This window comes from Phascolarctos cinereus, unplaced genomic scaffold (assembly GCF_003287225.1).
Source record: "Phascolarctos cinereus isolate Bilbo 61053 unplaced genomic scaffold, phaCin_HiC Scaffold_2;HRSCAF=192, whole genome shotgun sequence".
Classification (NCBI taxonomy): domain Eukaryota; kingdom Metazoa; phylum Chordata; class Mammalia; order Diprotodontia; family Phascolarctidae; genus Phascolarctos; species Phascolarctos cinereus.
The window spans coordinates 403,505,190-403,523,407 of NW_027555625.1; the positions used below are offsets into that span (position 1 = coordinate 403,505,190).

General features: G+C 43.9%; 1 protein-coding gene across 1 annotated transcript in view; it reads right to left on the reverse strand.

The window, feature by feature from the left end:
• The window catches only part of SLIT3 (slit guidance ligand 3), a 784,753-nt gene that overhangs the window by 86,920 nt on the left and 679,615 nt on the right, over positions 1–18,218 (reverse strand). The window contains 3 exon segments of the mRNA XM_020992330.2: positions 5,698–5,830; positions 8,961–9,124; positions 18,048–18,191. Of these exon segments, the coding sequence (XP_020847989.1) occupies positions 5,698–5,830; positions 8,961–9,124; positions 18,048–18,191 (441 nt within the window).

Consider the following 18,218-nt stretch of genomic DNA (forward strand, 5'->3'; position numbering starts at 1 on the left):
CAAGTGGAGTGTGTACTCTGCATTGCCTTCTTAGGGAGCTTAGGGAGGGTGGAATTCCCACTCATCTTTATTCCCACAATATACAGCATATACTCTTTATGGCACTTACTTCATGTCTGACGTTGTAGGGATCTTTTCACGTACAAATAGTCTGGCTCCCCTACCAGCAATTTTGGGGCCTAGCACTTAAAGCCTTTCACAGTCTGTCTCCTGCCTACTTTTCCAGTCTTTATATTACTCCCCTTCATGCATTCTCCATGCCAGCCTCGCTGGTGTACTAGCTATTCCCTGTATGGGACATGGGATCTCCAGCCTCTGTGACTTTGCACAGATGTCTCCCATGTCTAGAACACACTCCCTCCTCCTCTCTGCCTTGTAGAATCCCCGGCTTGCTTGAAAGCAGAGCCCAAGCGCCATATCTCCTACATGAAGCTCTTCCTAATTCCCTCAGTTATTTTCTCTCCCCTCTTGAAATTATGCTTCATTTCTAGGTGTTTACTTGTGTACGTGTTGCGTTCTTCCCTGCCTCCACTAAAATGTAGGATCCTTGAGGACAAGGACTGGTTTTGGGGGGTTTTTGTCCTTGTGTCACCAGCTACTTGCACACGGCAGGAGCTTACTAAATGTTTGTTGAATAGAGTCAATGTTCCATTGAATTCTTCCGGGCGTCTCTGATGATAACCTAGCATAATACCACATACAGGGTAAGTGCTCCATAAATACTTGTTGCTTGACTAATTATCTAGTCTCACTAATGCCTTACCCTTGGCAGTCATTTCTAGTCATTACCCACAAGGCAGGGATTTGTTCCCAGAAACTAAATGGATCAGTTACATACCCTTCTCCTACTCCCCTCAGCCCATGCTTATACAGATCCAGGGATCGAAGGAAGTTACTATTGCTCATTCATTGGGCCCAAAGGGAGCTCTCTCCAAGGACATGGGCAGGCGTATAAATTGGTACCAAGGGGCCACAGCCCAGAGACTGCTTGGTCATACTGGATAGTCTTAGCTCATTCAGTTTCCAGGTTAGAATGCTAAACAACGGAAAAGCAACAACAGACAAGCCTGGAGGGAGGCAGAGTAGTACAATGGAAATGGCCCTGGCTTGTCAGTCAAAGGACTCAGGTTCAAAACTGTGTGACTTTGGACAAGTTGCTTAACCTTCCTGGGCCTCAGTTTTGATATGTTTGGACTCTGATGTCCCTTCCAGCTCTAGATCAATGATCTGAACTGTCCTCCGCTAATATTTTCACTTGTTCCTTTAAAGGAAGCTGAGACATCAAGCAGAAGAACATTGGACCAGGAGCTGAGACCGAGGTTCTAGCCCTGGCCCCAGTGGGACAAGGATGAGTCGCTTCCCTCCTGTGGATATCAGTTTCTTCATCTGAAAAATGAAGGAGATTTGATGAGATGATCTTTATAACTCTCAGCTCTGGAATTTTTCTAACTCACTTAACCTGGACCCAATCCAGCACCTTAGTGCAGAAGAGTGGCTTTGTAGTCACTGCGTCCTGGTTTAGATCCCGGCTTTGCCACTAACAACCTTTGGACCCTTGAGTAAGTAGTCCCTCTACCTCTCTGGACCTCAGTTTCCTCAACTGCAAAATGAAGAAGTTGAGACTAAATGACTTCTTAAGGTCCTCAGCTCTACATTTACAATCTTAGTTTTCAAAATAAAGCTCCTTCCTTGGCTAAGGGGTTAATCTCCTTTCCTTGTTGTTCCATCATTTTTCAGTTATGTCTAACTCTTCACGACCCCATTTGGGGTTTTCTTGGCAAAGATACTAGAGCGGTTTGCCATTTCTTTCTCCAGCTCATTTTACAGATGAGGAAACTGAGGCCAACCGGGCTAAGTGACTTGCCCAGAGTTACACAGCTAGTAAGTATCTGAGGCTAGATTTGAACTCACAAAGAGGAGTCTTCCTGACTCCAGACCCGCCACTTAGCTGCCATCCCCTTCCCTTGAGCACACAGCACATTCGTTCTTTGTAATCTAAGTCATATTTATTATGCTCCTTGGGATGCTGCTTCCTCTCCACCTCTTCAAGGCCTATAGGAGAACTCAGGTTCTCCTTCCATGAAGTCTTTGTGATCCACTTTCTCTTATATATCTCTTAGAATTTTTTTATATTAACTCAAGTTTTCCTCCTAGGATCATACAATAATATCATGTCAGGGTTGGAGGAACTTAGAGATCATGTAATCCAACATCTTTATTTTCCAGATGAAACAACTGAGGCCTAGAGAGCTGGCAGCGGTTTACAGCCAGCAGTGGCCTCTCTGCTCTCTGAACTCCTCCAACTCTTAAGGGTCTGTACCCCACTAGATTGGCTACTGGAATATTGTTTGCAAATTTTTCCATTGCAGATTAAGATCAAAAACTCAGAGGTCTAGAATTGGAAGGAAACTCAGTAGTCATCTAGTTCAACCTTTTCATTTTTTATTTGAGGAAATTGGGGCCTGGAGAGGCAGAGTAATTTGTTTTAAGTTCACATACGTTGTTAGTAGCAGAGCTAGGAAACTGAAGCCCAGGGAAGCTAAATGACTTGCCTAAGGCCATGTAGATAGTAAGTGTCAAAGCCAGGATTTGAACCTAGGTCCCATTACTACAGATTGAGCACTCATGTATATAAGTTTTGCTTTTTCATTAAGACTACCATCTCCTTAAGGAGGGGGATTGATCTTTGTTGCTTTCCTTTTTCATTTTTCAATTATATCTGGCTCTTCGTGACCCCATTTGGGTTTTCTTGGCAAAGATACTGGAGTGATTTGCCATTTCCTTCTCCAGCTTATCTTACAAATGAGGAAACTGAGGCAAGCAAAGTTAAGTGACTTGCCCAGGATCACACATTTGGTGTCTGAGGCTTAATTTGAACTCACAAAGAGGAGCCTTCCTGACTCCAGGCCTGGCACTTTTATTTTTAATGCCTTTTTTATCCCCTTTATTGCCTTGTCTAGGACCTGGCATACAGTACTCAAAAAATGTCTTGACTAAACTGAACTCCTGGAGCAGAAATGTAGAGAGAAAAGAACACATAGTTAAGGAAAAGAGGGATACCAATTGGCATTTGGTGAATACTGCTTCCAGTAAAATGGAACCTGTTTGGAATCTGAATATTCAGCTGAGGCTGGTTAGATTCTGTGATGTTTCCTGCTCTTCTGTTGGCTGCCTCCAGAAAAGCATTGTATGTGTTTGTTTTTGAAATTAAAGTGAATTAAAATTAATTTTGTTTGGGTGTTTGGCAACAGTCCCCAAGATAACTAGAGATGGCTTGGAGTAAAAACTAGAGAACTCGAGTCAGGAGTCATTGGTCTGGAATCTGGTAGATGACCCCAAGGCTGAGACCACCATGCTTGCAGCTTGTTCAGACCTGACTGTTTCCCCTTTCACAGGCACCTACTTTCCTTGCTTGTCTCCTTCCATTTCTCCTGCCCCTCTTACACTTCCCTTACACACACACACACACACACACACACACACACACACACACACACACATACCACACCCCTCCTCATACCACACCCATTCCTTGATGCCCCATCTCAATCCCCCAACGGATGCTGGCAAGACACCCTCTCTAGATTTGAATGAATGTTTCTTTCCTTGAAGAAACATGGAAATAATGACAAACCAAGGGAAGGCTCAAGAGTTTCAAAAAAGAGGAAACAGGCTCCCCTCCTAGCTCATGCAGATTTACTTTACAATTAAATCCAATTATCTTTGTTATTCCAATCTTTGCTGAATAAGCTTGTGGGGAAAGAATCCATCCTGTTTGTTTTTATGGCATTTTCTTCCTTTTGAAATGTGTCACCCTGTGGGACAATTAGCCTGGGAGATGTGTGCTTGGATAAGACATTTTCCACAGCTCCTTTCCAACTGAGCACTGTCCTAGCCTGTCCAAAGTATAGGGTGCCCAACTCCCTATTCATTCATTCATTCATTCATTCCCTCATTCATGCACGCAGCTGAAAGCTTCTGAGTGAATGGCACCAGTCCAAGCCCAGGGCTGCTATGCGATCTGAAATGCCTTGGAAGGGTTGTCTTCCTTTCCAACCAGGCAGTGGCTACATTACTGCTACACCAAGCCCTTGGAGGCTCCACAAGCCACAGAACAAACAGAGGAACATGCCTATCAAGGTAGGAGGCAAGGCCCGTTCCCTAGACCACTCGGAGGACCCTTACAGGGGGGGAGGGGTCAATGTCAGACACGCTTACATTTACTGACTTGTCCATTTCTTTGTACACGTTGGACCGCTTGGTAAGCATTCTCAGATGATAAGATCTAACTTCAGTGCTGGAAAGGACATTAGAGGCCATTGAGCCCAATGTGCTTTTTTTTTTTTACAGATGAGAACTAAGGCAGGGTCATTGCTGTTCAGTCATTTTTTCCAGACTCGTCCAACTCTTCATGACCCCGTTTAGGGTTTTCTTGGCAAAGATACTGGAATGGTTTGTCATTTCTTTCCCTAGCTCATTTTACAGATGAGGAAACTGAGGTCAACAGGGTTAAGTTAATATTTTTATTCCCATTTTACAGACAAGAAAACTGAGGCTGAGAGAAGTTAAATGATTTGCCTGGGGTCGCACAGCTAATAAGTATCTGAGGCCAGATTTGAACTCAGGAAAGCGGAGTCTTCCTGATTTTAGGCCCAGGGCCCTATACGCTGTGCCACTTAGCTGTCCTAAGCCATGGCATAGAAATGACCCGCCTAGAGTTATATAGCTAATAAATGACAGAGCCAGAACTCAAGCTCAGCTCCCTTGATTTCAAATCCATCATACTTGTGTGTATGTTCTCTGACCCATTATAAGACAAGCTCACCGGGAACAGAGACAATGTCCTGGGGGCAGCTTGTATTACAAATAGTGCAATTGACTTGGAGTTAGGAAGACCTGGGTTCAAATCCTTTCTCAGATGCTTATTAGCTGTGTGATCCTAGGCAAATCATTTAACTTCTCCCAGCCTCAGTTTTCTCACCTGTAAATTGGGAATAATAATAGTACCTACCTCAATGGGTTGTTATGGGAATCAAATAATACATGTGAAGTGGTTTGCAAATCTTAAAGTGATATATATATGTTAACTATTTTTCTCATTATTACTCTTATGTCTTCCCCATTAGATAGGAGCCCTAAAGAGTAGTGATGACGAATCCCCAGGACTGAGAGCTCACCAAGGGCAGAGACAATATCTCCTTTATTTTACTGAGAACTTTCAAGAAAGGGGGCTGTGTTTCTCCCATCATACTGAAGGCACACGATATGTCCATCCACTTGACAGGAGGTGCTTTGGAAAGCATGAAGTACAATGCCTTGAACAGAGTAGGCATGTGTTTCTTGCTTTTTGAACTGAATTGGGCTGAAGCGCTGTTCCCAAAGATGCAGAGTTTTAGACAAACTGTTATCAGAAGGGACAGCAACTGAGTTTTTTGGTAGATGAGAAAGAATAGATGCACACCAGGATCCTCATCATCCTCATCCTCATCTACCCGTGGTGTTTCTAGGTTCCAGCAGCGGAAAGAGCGGCCCCTCCCGCCTGGGAGGGTAAGTGCTATGGCCTCCAGTGGGGTCCACAGTACTGAGTCCTCCTCAGCTAGGTGTCTGCTTCCCCAGCAGGGAATGCTTCAAAGAAGGCAAGCTAGGAAGGCAATAGCATTGCGAGAGATGGGAGGAGAGGTCAGAGGGGCCACTCACAGCTCAGTCACATCCTTGGGGATGCCTTTGGGCAGCACCCGGAGTCCTCTGTTGCTGCACCGCACCACAGTCTCCACACAGGTACACGGCTCAGGACAGCGGGGGGCCAGTTGGCAGCTACTTTCATCATTACCTAGATTGAAGGCCAAGAGGAAAAAGCATAAGGATAGCTGACAGCTGGGGAGAAACTGAGGGAGGCTGGAAATTATCAAGCTCCAGAAATGAGAGACCCAAGGCCAACACCTCTTCAGTAAAGGAAAATGTGCCAAGATGTGTTAACTCTGAACATGGCTGGTCCTATCATTAGGACTCAGTGAATGTAATATACACTGAGTGCAGGGCATAAAATGGCCCCATCTCGTTCTAGCCTTCCACTTCCACTCTCTCCTTCTTCATCCGCTAAAGGAAAAAAACAAAATGGAACAAAAACACACCAAAAAGTGCAGTAGAGCCAGATTTCTCCAAACGAATATTACCCTAGACTTGGAGGAGCCCAACCGGTAAAGATCCTGCTTCTATTAGTCGTCCATACTTTTGGGGCATAGACAGACAGAACTTATCAGAGCACTGATATCTCACTAGAGATTTAAAAATTTTTCAGCATCTCAGAGCAATCCACTGCAGATGAGCAGTGAGAGCCATTTTTAAAAAAAGATGAATGTGGATTTTAGTTTCAATTTAAAACAGATGAACTGCTGCCCAGAACTCAGGGAAAGGAAATCATGGGATCCTAGTCATAGGGATGTTGGTGGTGATTAAAGGAAGAGCACTTGACTCCTCCGGCATCAGAGTTCTCAAGATGAGTCCTTTGGACACAGGTTATATAATAAGATCCCAGATTCAGAGGTACAAGGGACCTTCCTCTAACCTCCTCACTTTCCAACGAGTAAACTGAGGCTCAGAAAGGTTAAGTGATTTGTACAAGGTCACCCAGATGATACATAAAAGAGCTGGGACTCAAGCTCAGGCACCTGATTTAAAAATACAACACTCCTTCTAACATGGCACCGCACTGTCTTCTAGGCTGGCCTGGTAGATGGCAGCCTCTTTCCTGTTTGGAAATAAATCATAACCTCTCCCTGGACTTTTCAATCCCTGGAGACTCTATTCAGTCACTAGGAGTGGACGAGATCCACGACGAGAAACCTAATGGCTGAAGCCGAAAACTTGGAGACCTGATGCTTCCTCCTAATATCTCCCTGGTCAGCTGACACCAGGGGTGTGGAGCCTGCGGCCTCGGTTTGGATTCAGTTGCAGGGCTGTACTCGAGGATCTAGAGGGCCACATGTGGCCTTGAGGCTGCAGGCTCCCCACCCCTGGCCTACACTCAGCCTGTCCTTTGGGACTAATATTACTTCAGACGATTTTGATAGAGCCCAGAGTAAGCAAAGCAGTAAGTGACCCATAGAAGGCTAGAGTTTAAATACTGCATTCAATTCTGGACAAGACATTTTCACATGGACTTTTATAAACTGGGGCATGAGGAATGAGACCAGGATGTTGAGGGGTCTCAGAATTTTCATATGAGGATCAGCTGAAGGAATATTTAGTCTGAAAAAGAAAAGACTTAGGAGGGATGTGATAGTATTTGAAGCAGGCAGCCTTGAGTTCAGTATAAGGAAAACATTAAAAAAATCAAGCAGGGGAATTCAAATATGGTACCGCATATCTCATGAAGTAGTGAGCTCTCTGTTATGTGAAAATTTTCAAATAGCGGCTAGATGGCCACCTGTCAGGGTTGTTAGGGAGGCGACTCAGGTGTAAGCTCATCTCTAAAATCATTTCCAACTCTGAGATTTGATGAATCTAGAATTTCAGCTTCGTGATATTGTTGTTTCAATTAGACAGCCATTTATTAAGGCCCTAATACATTGAAGGCACTGCGCTGAGCGCTGAGTATACAAAGACAAAAATGAAACCCAGTTCAAGGACATTACATCGTATTGAGTTGGGGGTGGTGGTGGATAGAAAACATTTATTTAAATAAGGAAATAAAAGTTCATTTGAGGAAAGAAAGTACATTAGCACTTGGGGAATTTAGAGGGGAGCTTTATAGCAGGGATGGCTCCTGAGCCTGGCTTGAAGGAAGATGGTTCTGAAAGGCAGAGGAGAGGAGGGAGTGCATTCCAGGCTTGGGACAGCTTGTGCTAATGCAAAGAGGTGGGAGATCGAATATTCACTTCCAGGAACAGCTAATTCTTCCAGTTTGTCTGGAACATAGAGTACAAGGAGGAGAGAAACATGAAGTCTGGAGTCAGACTACAGAAGCTAAGTTCCAGACCGAGGCAGCAGGGAGACAATGAGATTTCTGAGAAGGGGAGTGACGCGGTCTGACCTATGCCTTAGGAAAGTTATTTTCGCAGTATGTAGAGAATGGTTTGGGGAAGATAGCAGCTAGAATAATGGTGACCAATGAGAGGACTATTACAATAGTTAAAGTGAGAGTCAATGAAGGCCTAAAACGAGGCTTGGTGGCTTTGTGAGTGAGGAGAAGGAGATGAAAATGAGCAGTGATGTTCCACCTTGTGTAGAATACAGAGTACGTGGAAATGAGCCTGGAAAGGGAGGCTGGAGGAACCCACGTTCTACAGCATCTAAGTGATGCCCCACCTCGTATCTTCACAACAGGACTTGGCCACTGATTGGCTGAAGGGGATAAAGAATTAAGAAGGCCTTAGAGCCTGTGAACCTGGGTGAGCAGGAGGAGAGAGGTACCCTCAATGGAAGTAGTATGAAGCACAGACTGGGTGAAAGCAGAGGCCTAAAGAAGAAGGCTTGGCACCAACAAAGGAATGACAATTACCTTCTTCCAGGAAGGACAAATTCCTGACCAACAATTCGGTTAGTTATTCTTGTGAGATAACTGAATGGAGAGCTTAGGCCTGAAGGTCTCAAAGTACCTTAAGGCCTCCTTCTCTGCCTACTTCCTGTCCCTGAAATAGTAACAATCCAGGCATTCCTTTTTCCAAAAACATTTCCTTTTTCATGCATCTGTTCAATCACGTGTATTCACATGAACTAGGTGGATAAAAGCTTATTTGCCATTTACAGAGAGAAAAACTGAGGCTGGAAGGCTTGAGTCACTTTTCCACAGGCAGTAGAGAAACTAGGACTCGAGGTGGGCGTTTCCAATTCCTAGCCTGTAATGACTTGAGTAAGAGGCCTGGGCCCCAGCTGCCCCCTGCATGCTTCCTTTGGGGAGGGTGCTGGACCACTGGGATCTATCCCTCCACCTCCCTCCCCATGTTTCTTTGTTTTCTCACCGTCACAGGTGAAGTCTTGGATGGCTACATCCTGGATGGGGATCTCCTTGAGGAAGAATGGCTTCTGGCACCGAGGATTCCCGCTGACGATTCTCCTCTTCCTCAGCCACTTCCCTAGCCATGCCAGATGGCAGTTGCAGTTGAAAGGATTGGAAAGCAGGTTTCTGGAAAGGAAAGGAGAGGAGAGGCCCTTGCCACGCGCTCGACTCTCCCAGGGGGGAAACAAGTACAGCCTGTCCACAGGCCCAGATAACACCCCCCGAAGCAGTGTGGAGGACAAGGAAGGAAAGTGAGGAAAAGGAGTAAACATCATTTGTTTCCTGACATCGAAGAAACAGCTTTCCCAAGTGTCCAATGCTAACCGCTCAGCCCTCCTATGCCAAGAAAAGAGAAAGCACTTCCGGTCTTAGAATTCCAGACCGGGCAATTTGTAGACTCCCCCCAGGGGTCTGATCAGAGGCGAGGCTGAAATGGATAGTACCCTCCCCTCATCTAAGCAATTCGATGAGTGTTTATGAAGGCCCTACTAGGTGCCAGACACTTCTGTGAAAATATAAAGAGAAAAAAAGCAAACAATGCCCTCAAGGGGTTGATATTCAGTAATGACTGAAAACTTTCTTATTCGAACTTGCTGGTCTCTGGATTCCCCAACCCCTCTCCCTGTTGGGAATGGGGAGCAGCAGAGGAACGACAAGAACTTGCCCTTCCTCTTGCCAATGAAAGGGAATGAGGGCACTAGAGGGTGAAGGGGCAAGGAAAGAATCAGCGAGGACCTCCTTCCGGGAGCCTCACCAGCCCCCTGGATCTGGGCAGTGGCAGACGCTGTGCTGAAAGCAAACAAAATGTGCAAGCAAATATAAGGCAGAAGGCCAAGATTCAATTTCTAACTCCAGTAGTTCAGTAGCCGTGTGCTCCCGGGAAAACTGTTTAACCTTACTGGACTGCATTTATCTTATCTATAAGATGGGAATAGCAATACATCTGGTAACCTACCTATATGGGGTGTTGTGAGGGAGAGCAATTTACAAACCCTAAAATGCTATAGAAATGAGAGTTGTTATTAGGAAGTACTATGATAGAAAGAGTTACCAACTCTGAAATGAGAGGCTCTGGGTCCACATCTTGCCTCTGACATTACCTGGGTAGCCTTGGGCAGCTAGGTGTTGCAGTGGCTGGAGTGCTGGACCTGGAGTCAAGAAGACTCAAGTTCAAATCCAGCCTCAGACGCTTACTAGCTGTGTGACCCTGGGCAAGTCACTTAGCTCTGTTTGTCTCAGTTTCCTCATCTGTAAAATGATCCAGAGAAAGAAAAGGCAAACCACTCCAGTATCTTTGCCAAGAAAACCCCAAATGGGGCCACGAAGAGTCGGACATGACTGAAAAATGACTGAGCAACAAAGAATAGAGAGCATCCTAACCTAGGAATGAGGAGACCTGGTGTGCTAGTTCTGACCCGGCCACTGACTTAATTTCTTTCTGCCTTGGTTTTCCAATTTGTCAAAACACAGGGTAGAGGTTTCAATAAGAAACCAAGTTTCCTTCTAGTCCCAACATTCTATGACTCTAAACAGGCATATGAGAAGAAAATTCTGTACCTTGTATGTAGTATATTCTTAACAAATATCAGTCAAATTGATGCCCCATGTGATTCCCACGGTGGCATCAGTTAATTTGCTCTCTCTGTTCACTTGAATTTTATTCAAGTCAACATACAGTTGTTAAACAGTGCCTACTCTATGTTGTCTGCTCAGGCTTCAGGGCTGCCTCCCTAAATGCCCCCATGCTCATGTCAGGTGGACTCCTCTTTCTGCAGTTCAGAAACACCGTCAACTCTCACTGCCATAGAAACACTGAAGCATGTGCTGGAGACTGGCTGTCAGCTAGCCTCAGTGTGGACTGGAGAAGAAGGAACATGCCCAGCGTTTTCTCTCTATTTCCTCCCTATCCCCCTACCCCAGGCCTGCCCTTCCCCCAGCTCTACGGGAGTCTGGGGGCCTTATCCCAAGAGTCTGCTACAGGAGCACCGGTTCTTTTCTCAAATATCTGCACAGGGCCCTTGACTCTCACTCAGAATCTTACCATTTGAGCCTCAACTCCTTTGTCTCTGATATGGGGGTATACAATGCATTTGAAAGAGCCCCTGGCTGGGAGTCAGGAAGCCTATTTCCAGTTCTGTTATTAGTCAGCTGTGTGATTTCAACACAACCACTTCTCCTCTCCAGGGTTTGGTTTTCTCATTTGTAAAATGAGGCTACAGGCCTAGATGATCTCCCAGCTTTAATAATATTTGGTCCAATTCAGCAGTCCCCATCAGGGTGGGCCTCTGTGACATTATTCCTCTTTCCCTCAGGCTCCAATAATGTTATCAAGTGTCTCGTTGAGACTCACTAACCCCGGGCCCATAATGATGGTGACAGGGAGATGAGAGAAGAATGCTAAGTTCATTCACGGTATTATCTCTGTGCCTCCTGAGGTGTAGGGTTGATTGGAAAGAGGAAAAAAAATAGCTGTGGGATGGTTCATTTAGGGGAGACTTTGATGAAAGTGGTTGAATTGAAAATGAATACCACACAGAGGGAAATGGAGCTCCTAGTTGATATGAGCAGGCTGCAACACATACCCAAATACTTGGAGAAAAGGATTAAAAAGTATCATTTGGGAAATGTATGATAAGAAGAGAAAGGGGCGGGGTGAGGGCGAGGGTGAGAGAGGGGGTATGGGCCCTGGCATCTAGGTGGCATAGTGGATAGAGCACTGACTCTGGAGTCAGGAGGACCTGAGTTCAAATGTGGCCTCAGACACTTAATACTTACTAGCTGTGTGACCCTGAAGCAAGTCACTTAACCTAAATCACCTTGCCAAAAACAAAACAAAACACACACACACACACACCACACACACACACACACACACACACACACACATGCACACACCCAAGATGGGCTGGTCGCATAGTGAGGGTAAAGGATGACAGGTAGAATAGCCCATGTACTCCCCTGGCATCCTAGTGAAGTGAGAGAAAAAAAAGAAGCCAGCTACATATTGGGTAGATACCTTGTGGCAAACTTTTGGAAGACATGGGCAAGAGTCACCCAGGATGGCCTGAGTTCTGCACCATTGCAAAAAAATCCAAATTAATGGCAATGTTGATTCATTTGAATTTATTTGAAAAGTTATGGAAGCGGGGCAGCTAGGTGGCACGGTGGATAAAGCACCGGCCCTGAAGTCAGGAGAACCTGAGTTCAAATCCGGCCTCAGACCAAACACTTGACATTTACTAGCTGTGTGACCCTGGGCAAGTCACTTAACCCCAATTGCCTAAAAAAAAAAAAGAAAAGAAAACGAAAAGTTATGGAAGCCATTGAAAAAATATGATTGATCATCCTTATATAACAGATTGAGAAACAGAGGCACAGAAAATCTAAATAATTTGTACTTAGGTATTTAGCACTTAGTAACCAGGTCACATTGAAGGTGTGAGATCTTTCCCAGGAAATAGTTCCTAGACTGTATAGTAGAGGCCATCTGATATTTAAATAGTTTAACAAGGGCTGCTGCATTTATGTGTTCACATCTTTGCAATTCTGTTTCCATAGGTGGGAAAGTCGGATGTAAAAATCTCACCCTGGATTGTAGCCAAGCCAACTAGCCAGGCTAAAGAAAAAGGGAGGAAAACCTCACAAAGAGTTAAATGTTTGTTTCTTCACTATGAGAAGTGGGAGGAAGAAATGTGTTTGGCCAAAATACTCCTTCAGAGAAAGGACATGTTTTTACCTGCTGGCATTACAAACAAACAAACACACAACAAACTCCTGTCAGAATCCTGGATGAGCTTTCTCAGCAGGTCTGGGGGTGTACCTTCATTGCAGGATTTTAGAGCTGAAGGGTAGCTTCAGATTTTGGGCTGTGCCCCTCATTTTACAAACCCAGAGAGAAGCGACTTGTTCAAGCTCACGTAGCAAATGAGATGGCAGAGAGAGGAGCTCTGGTGTTCCACTCTGGTTTCTTTCCCCTAAGTTCCTCATCTGTAGGTTGTAGTAATGATTCAGTATTAGATAATTTGGCAGTAGATTCAGCCACTTGAAGTCTGGGGTGTTTTTAGGAGAGGGGGAGATATACATAAAGATGTAGCCTAATCAAATTTGGTGAACTTACACAACTTTCCTAGTAAGCTGGATTCTTTCCCAGTGGCAACAGATGACAATGTGATGTTGCCTGAATAGTGAGGTTAGCAGTATCTATAGCTTCAAATTAGGCCTCAGACATTTACTAGCTAGGTGACCCTGGGCGAGTCACTTAACTCTGCTTCAGTTTCTTCATCTGTAAAATGAGCTGGAAAAGGAAATGGCAAACCATTCCAGTACCTTTGCCAAGAAAACCTCAAATGGCGTCACAAAGAGTTGGAAACAACTGAAAATGACTGAACGATAATAGCTTCAGCTGGAGCTTCAGGAGAAGCTGACAAGGAATTTACTTGACTACTGGAAGACGGACATGGTGTGGAGCCAGAGGACAAGGCAGGAGAGGGGTCTGGAGTTTGGGGGCATGAGGGCAGGATAGGAAGGGTAGAAAGGTTGTGAAGAAGGCACACACACACACACACATATACATAAATATATGTATTTCATTTTTTTCTCCAATTACACATTAAAATAATCTTTTAACATTTGGTTTTTTTTTTAGTTTCAAATTCTATCCCTCCTTCCCCTTCCCCCTCTCTGAGATAGTAAGCAATCAGATATAGGTTATACATGTGCAATCATGCAAAACATTTCCATATTAGTCATTTTGTACAAGTAGACTTGAATAAAAAAAGGATGAAAGAAAGAAAGTGAAAAATAGCATGCTTCAGTCAGTTTTTTCTCTGAAGGCAGATAGTATCCTTCATCATTAGTCCTTTGGCATTGTCTTGGAACATGGTATTGCTAAGAATAGCTAAGTTATTCACAGTTCTTCGTCACACAACATTGCTGTTACTGTGTACAACGTTCTTCTGGTTCTGCTTACTCCACTTTGTATCAGTTCCTATTTTGAAGACTTTATCAATCAAACTTCTGTTCCCTAGACTGACAGCTGAATATTCCCCACTTAATTGTTATAAGCCACAGTGAATGACTTGAATGAGTAAAAGAAAGAATGAATGCAAAAGCATTTATTAAAGCCACTACTGTGTAGCAGGCACTATTTTAAGTACTTAGCTACAAGAGAAAGTGAGACAGTATCCTCAAGGAACTTACATTCTAATAGGTGGAGAAAGCTTTCATCTAGGGTGGAGAATCTTAACCTGGGGTCCATGAACTTGAAAAAATATATAATTGTATTTCATTATAATTGGTTTCCTCTTTAATCCTCTGTGTTTTATTTTATGCTTTAAAAAATATTATTCTGAGAGGCAGCTAGGTGATACAGTGGATAGAGCACCAGCCCAGAAGTCAGGAGGACCTGAGTTCAAATCCACCCTCAGACCAAACACTTGACACTTTCTAGCTGTGTGACCCTGGGCAAGTCACTTAACCCCAATTGCCTTAAAAAAATATTATTCTGAGAAGAAGTCCGAGAGATTCACCAGATTGCCAAAGGAGTCCATGACACAAAAAAGGCCAGGAACCCTCATCTAGAGAGTTAGAGGGGTGGTGAGTTTCCATAGGAAAGTCAACTGACAAACCTTTTTCAAAAGCAATAGTGCCAGAGATTGCATTACCTTGCCAAGGGTAGATAAAGAGGTGGAAAGCAGAGAGGGGTTGGAGGCTTGTTAGGCAACAGAGTTCTTGCAGAAATGAAAGGGAGTTCCTATCCTCTACAGACTGGTCCCACCCTACTCATCCATTCTTAAAGCCCTCTATCTATCAATCTGGGAGGGGAAGACAGCTGAAAAGGAAGGCAAACTAGGCCATCTTTTGCCTCAAATCTTACCTAGCCTTTAATTACTGAATGGGCATTGCCTTAGACAAATCGAGACCTGGGAAAGACCTTAGCTTAAAAAGGCCAAGGTCCACTACTACATCTAGGGTCATTGCTGGCTGCCTTGACCATTGGACTCCGATGACACTGGAGGAGAGAGTGAGGCTGATGACTTTGCACAGCTCTGCCTCACTTACATCGAAATCACTTGCAAATCAAGACAGCTCCCTCCTCATGTCATTGGTCCTCTTCCAGAATGAATGACTAACCACCACAACCCTCTGTCGATCCATCCTGCCTGTCTGCTTGTCCTTATACAAGCCTCATTCTTACTCCTACCTCTCTCGAAGCAGCCTTTGATTAGGCTGCTTCCAAATGTGGAAAGGTGTTCCCACTTCCCCTCTTTTTATTTCTACTTTAATAAACGGGTCCTGTCTTCTCCAAGAAGCCTGCCCCAACTGAGCCTCAGTTTTCTCATCTGCAAAAGGGCTGTTTTGGACTAGACCTCTAAGGTCTGTATCAGCTCTACGTCCTTTGACCATAGTGAATCACCACCAGAGCTGGCACTCAGAATCCCAGGAGCCTGGGATTTTAGGACTGGAAGGGAGGTTACAGGTCATGTCATCTAATCATAGGATTGTTGTGGTAATTAGAGCCAAAAGGGACATAGTTTAAGGTCCTCATGGTACAGAGGAGAAACCTATGAAGCAGTGAAATATAGTGACTTGTGTGATATAATAAAAAGAGCACTGGCTTGGAGTCAAAAGATTTGGGTCAAGTCTCGACTCCCAGGCTTACTACGGTGATCTTGAGCACTTCTCCGAGGCTCAGTTTGCTCATCTATTAAAATGGATACAATAGACGTAGAGCCAGAAGGCCCAATAGCAGCTATCCTAGTCTTGTGCCCTCATTTTACAGATGAGGAAATTGAGACCCAGACAGAGATCACAGTCCTTGCTTTGCCGGCTTCACAGGGTTATAGTAAGGAAAGCACTTCAGAAAGGTGCTCAGTACGTGCTTTCTGATTTGCTGAAAGGCATCTGCTTCCTGATCCTGTATGGATTATAAGATAAGGCAAAGGGCTTGATGCATTTTGATAGGGGGCAGCTACATACAAATCCCTTTGCAATCCTGCCTTGCCTTTTCTTCTATGTTTCTGGCACAGAGTAAATGCTGAATACATGCTTTGTCTTTATTCTTTTTACTTATTAATGCAAGTTCAAATTACTTATCTCTTGTTACTCCCTGTTAAGCATATAGGGATAGACCTGCAGCACTGCACCTGCTCATGGCCTTGCTTCTAGGTGTCTACAACGTGTGTGTGTGTATACACACATACCTATACATATATAATACCTATATAATTATACACATACATACATGCATATATACAGCACATATAAGTATACACATACATATGTATATATACACATTATAATACATGTGTATTTATGTATATGTGTATACACACACCCACATATATGTGTATGTGTGTGTGTATATATATATACATATATAATGTATATGTGTGTATACAGACATATAGTTTCTCATATAGGTCTATGTACTGTCAAGGGCAGGAACTGTGCTTTTCCTGTTAGACTAATTACAGCATCTCATAGACATCAGAGGCTATGAATCACTCACCCATACAATCAATCAGGAGTCAATCAACAAACATTTGTGTATCACCTACTGTATACCAGGTACTGTGCCAGTACAGGGATCCGCTCTAAAAGACTCCTGACAAGTGATCACTCAGCCTCCATTTGAAGACCTTCAGTGAAGGGAAGCCTCTTACCCCTGACCAATGTAGCCCACTCCCCTTTTGGGCACCTCTGGTTATCGTCAGGAAGTTCTCTCATAAATTTCTCTCTTCCACAGTGTCCAGCCATCTGCTCCTAACAATTCCGCTCTTTGGGACCCCAAACAACAATCCATTCCCTCTTTCATACCGACAGTCCTTCCTTAAGTATGAAGCCATGCCTTTATTATCACACCGAAAGCTCCCTGAGGGCAGGGATTCTTTTCTTTATTAGACCTCCCTTTTAGGAAAAACATTGCATCTCATCCTTAGAATGTGAGCTCCTGCTCTTTTGAGGATGGCAAAGAGTTGGAAACTGAGGGAGTGCCAATCAACAGGGTAAGGGCTAAACGTGATGGAATGCTACCGTGCTGTAGAAATGATGAAGCGGACAGTTTCAGAGAAACCCGGGCTTGTATGGACTAAGGCAAAGTGAAGTGAGCAGAACCAGGAGAATGATGTATACAATGACAGCAATATTGTAAAGAAGAAGCTAGGTAGCTAAGTGGTTAAGGATATTGGACTTGAAGTCAGGAAGACTTGAGTTCCAAATGTGCCTCAGAAGCTGTGTTGCTCTGCACAAGTCATTTAACCACTCTCAATCCCAGTTTCCTCACCTGTAAAATGGGGATAATAATAGCACCTACCTTCCAGAGTTGTTATGAAGTTGAGATCAGATAATAGATGTGCAATGTTTTGTAAACCTTAAAGCTCTTGTATATAAAATATAACATACAAGTACTAGTTATTATTATCATTAAAGATAAGCTACTTTGAAAGACTTAAGAATTCTGATCAATCCGATGACTAACTATGATTCTAGAGGACTCAGGATGAAACATGTTAACCTGCCTCCTGACAAAGAGGTGGTAATAAACTCACAGATTGAGATAATTTTTTTTTAAATGGCCAATGAGAGAATTTGTTTTGCTTGACTCTACATCTTTAAAATAAGTGGCTTTTTTTGTGGGGGTCTGAGGGAGAAAAGGCAAATTTTCATTGATTGAAAAAATAAAAATTTTAATGAAAAATAAATAAAAATAAAATTTTAATCAGACCGTAAGCTCCCAAAGGATGGGAGCTATAACTTTCCTGTTATCTTTGGCATCATCCACATTTACTGAGTACTGGCTATTTGCTCAATAAAAAAAAGCAAACAAGCTACCAATGCAAGAGAATAAAAGTTAAATTAATTGAATCTAGGACTTTTATTTTGTCATTCAGGTTGCCTCCACTACATCAGGCTCCCAAGATAATACGGAGATCTGGGGAATGGGAAGTTAAAGACGGTTTTGATCCAGGTATGGCCACAGGGAGTTTTCCATCCCTCCCCAGGGCCGCCTCTGCTAAGCAGAGCAGATTGTAGGAACAGCACAACTCACATAGTTGACAGGGAGACGAGTGTGGTGAAGGCTCCTGGGGTGATGGTGGTAATCCTGTTGTCATAGAGGGACAGCAGCCTCACTGAGCTCAGTCCCGCAAAGGTGTCGTTGTTCACACAGCTGATGAGGTTGCTTCTCAGCATCCTGCAAGAAGAGGCCTGGTGATAAGTG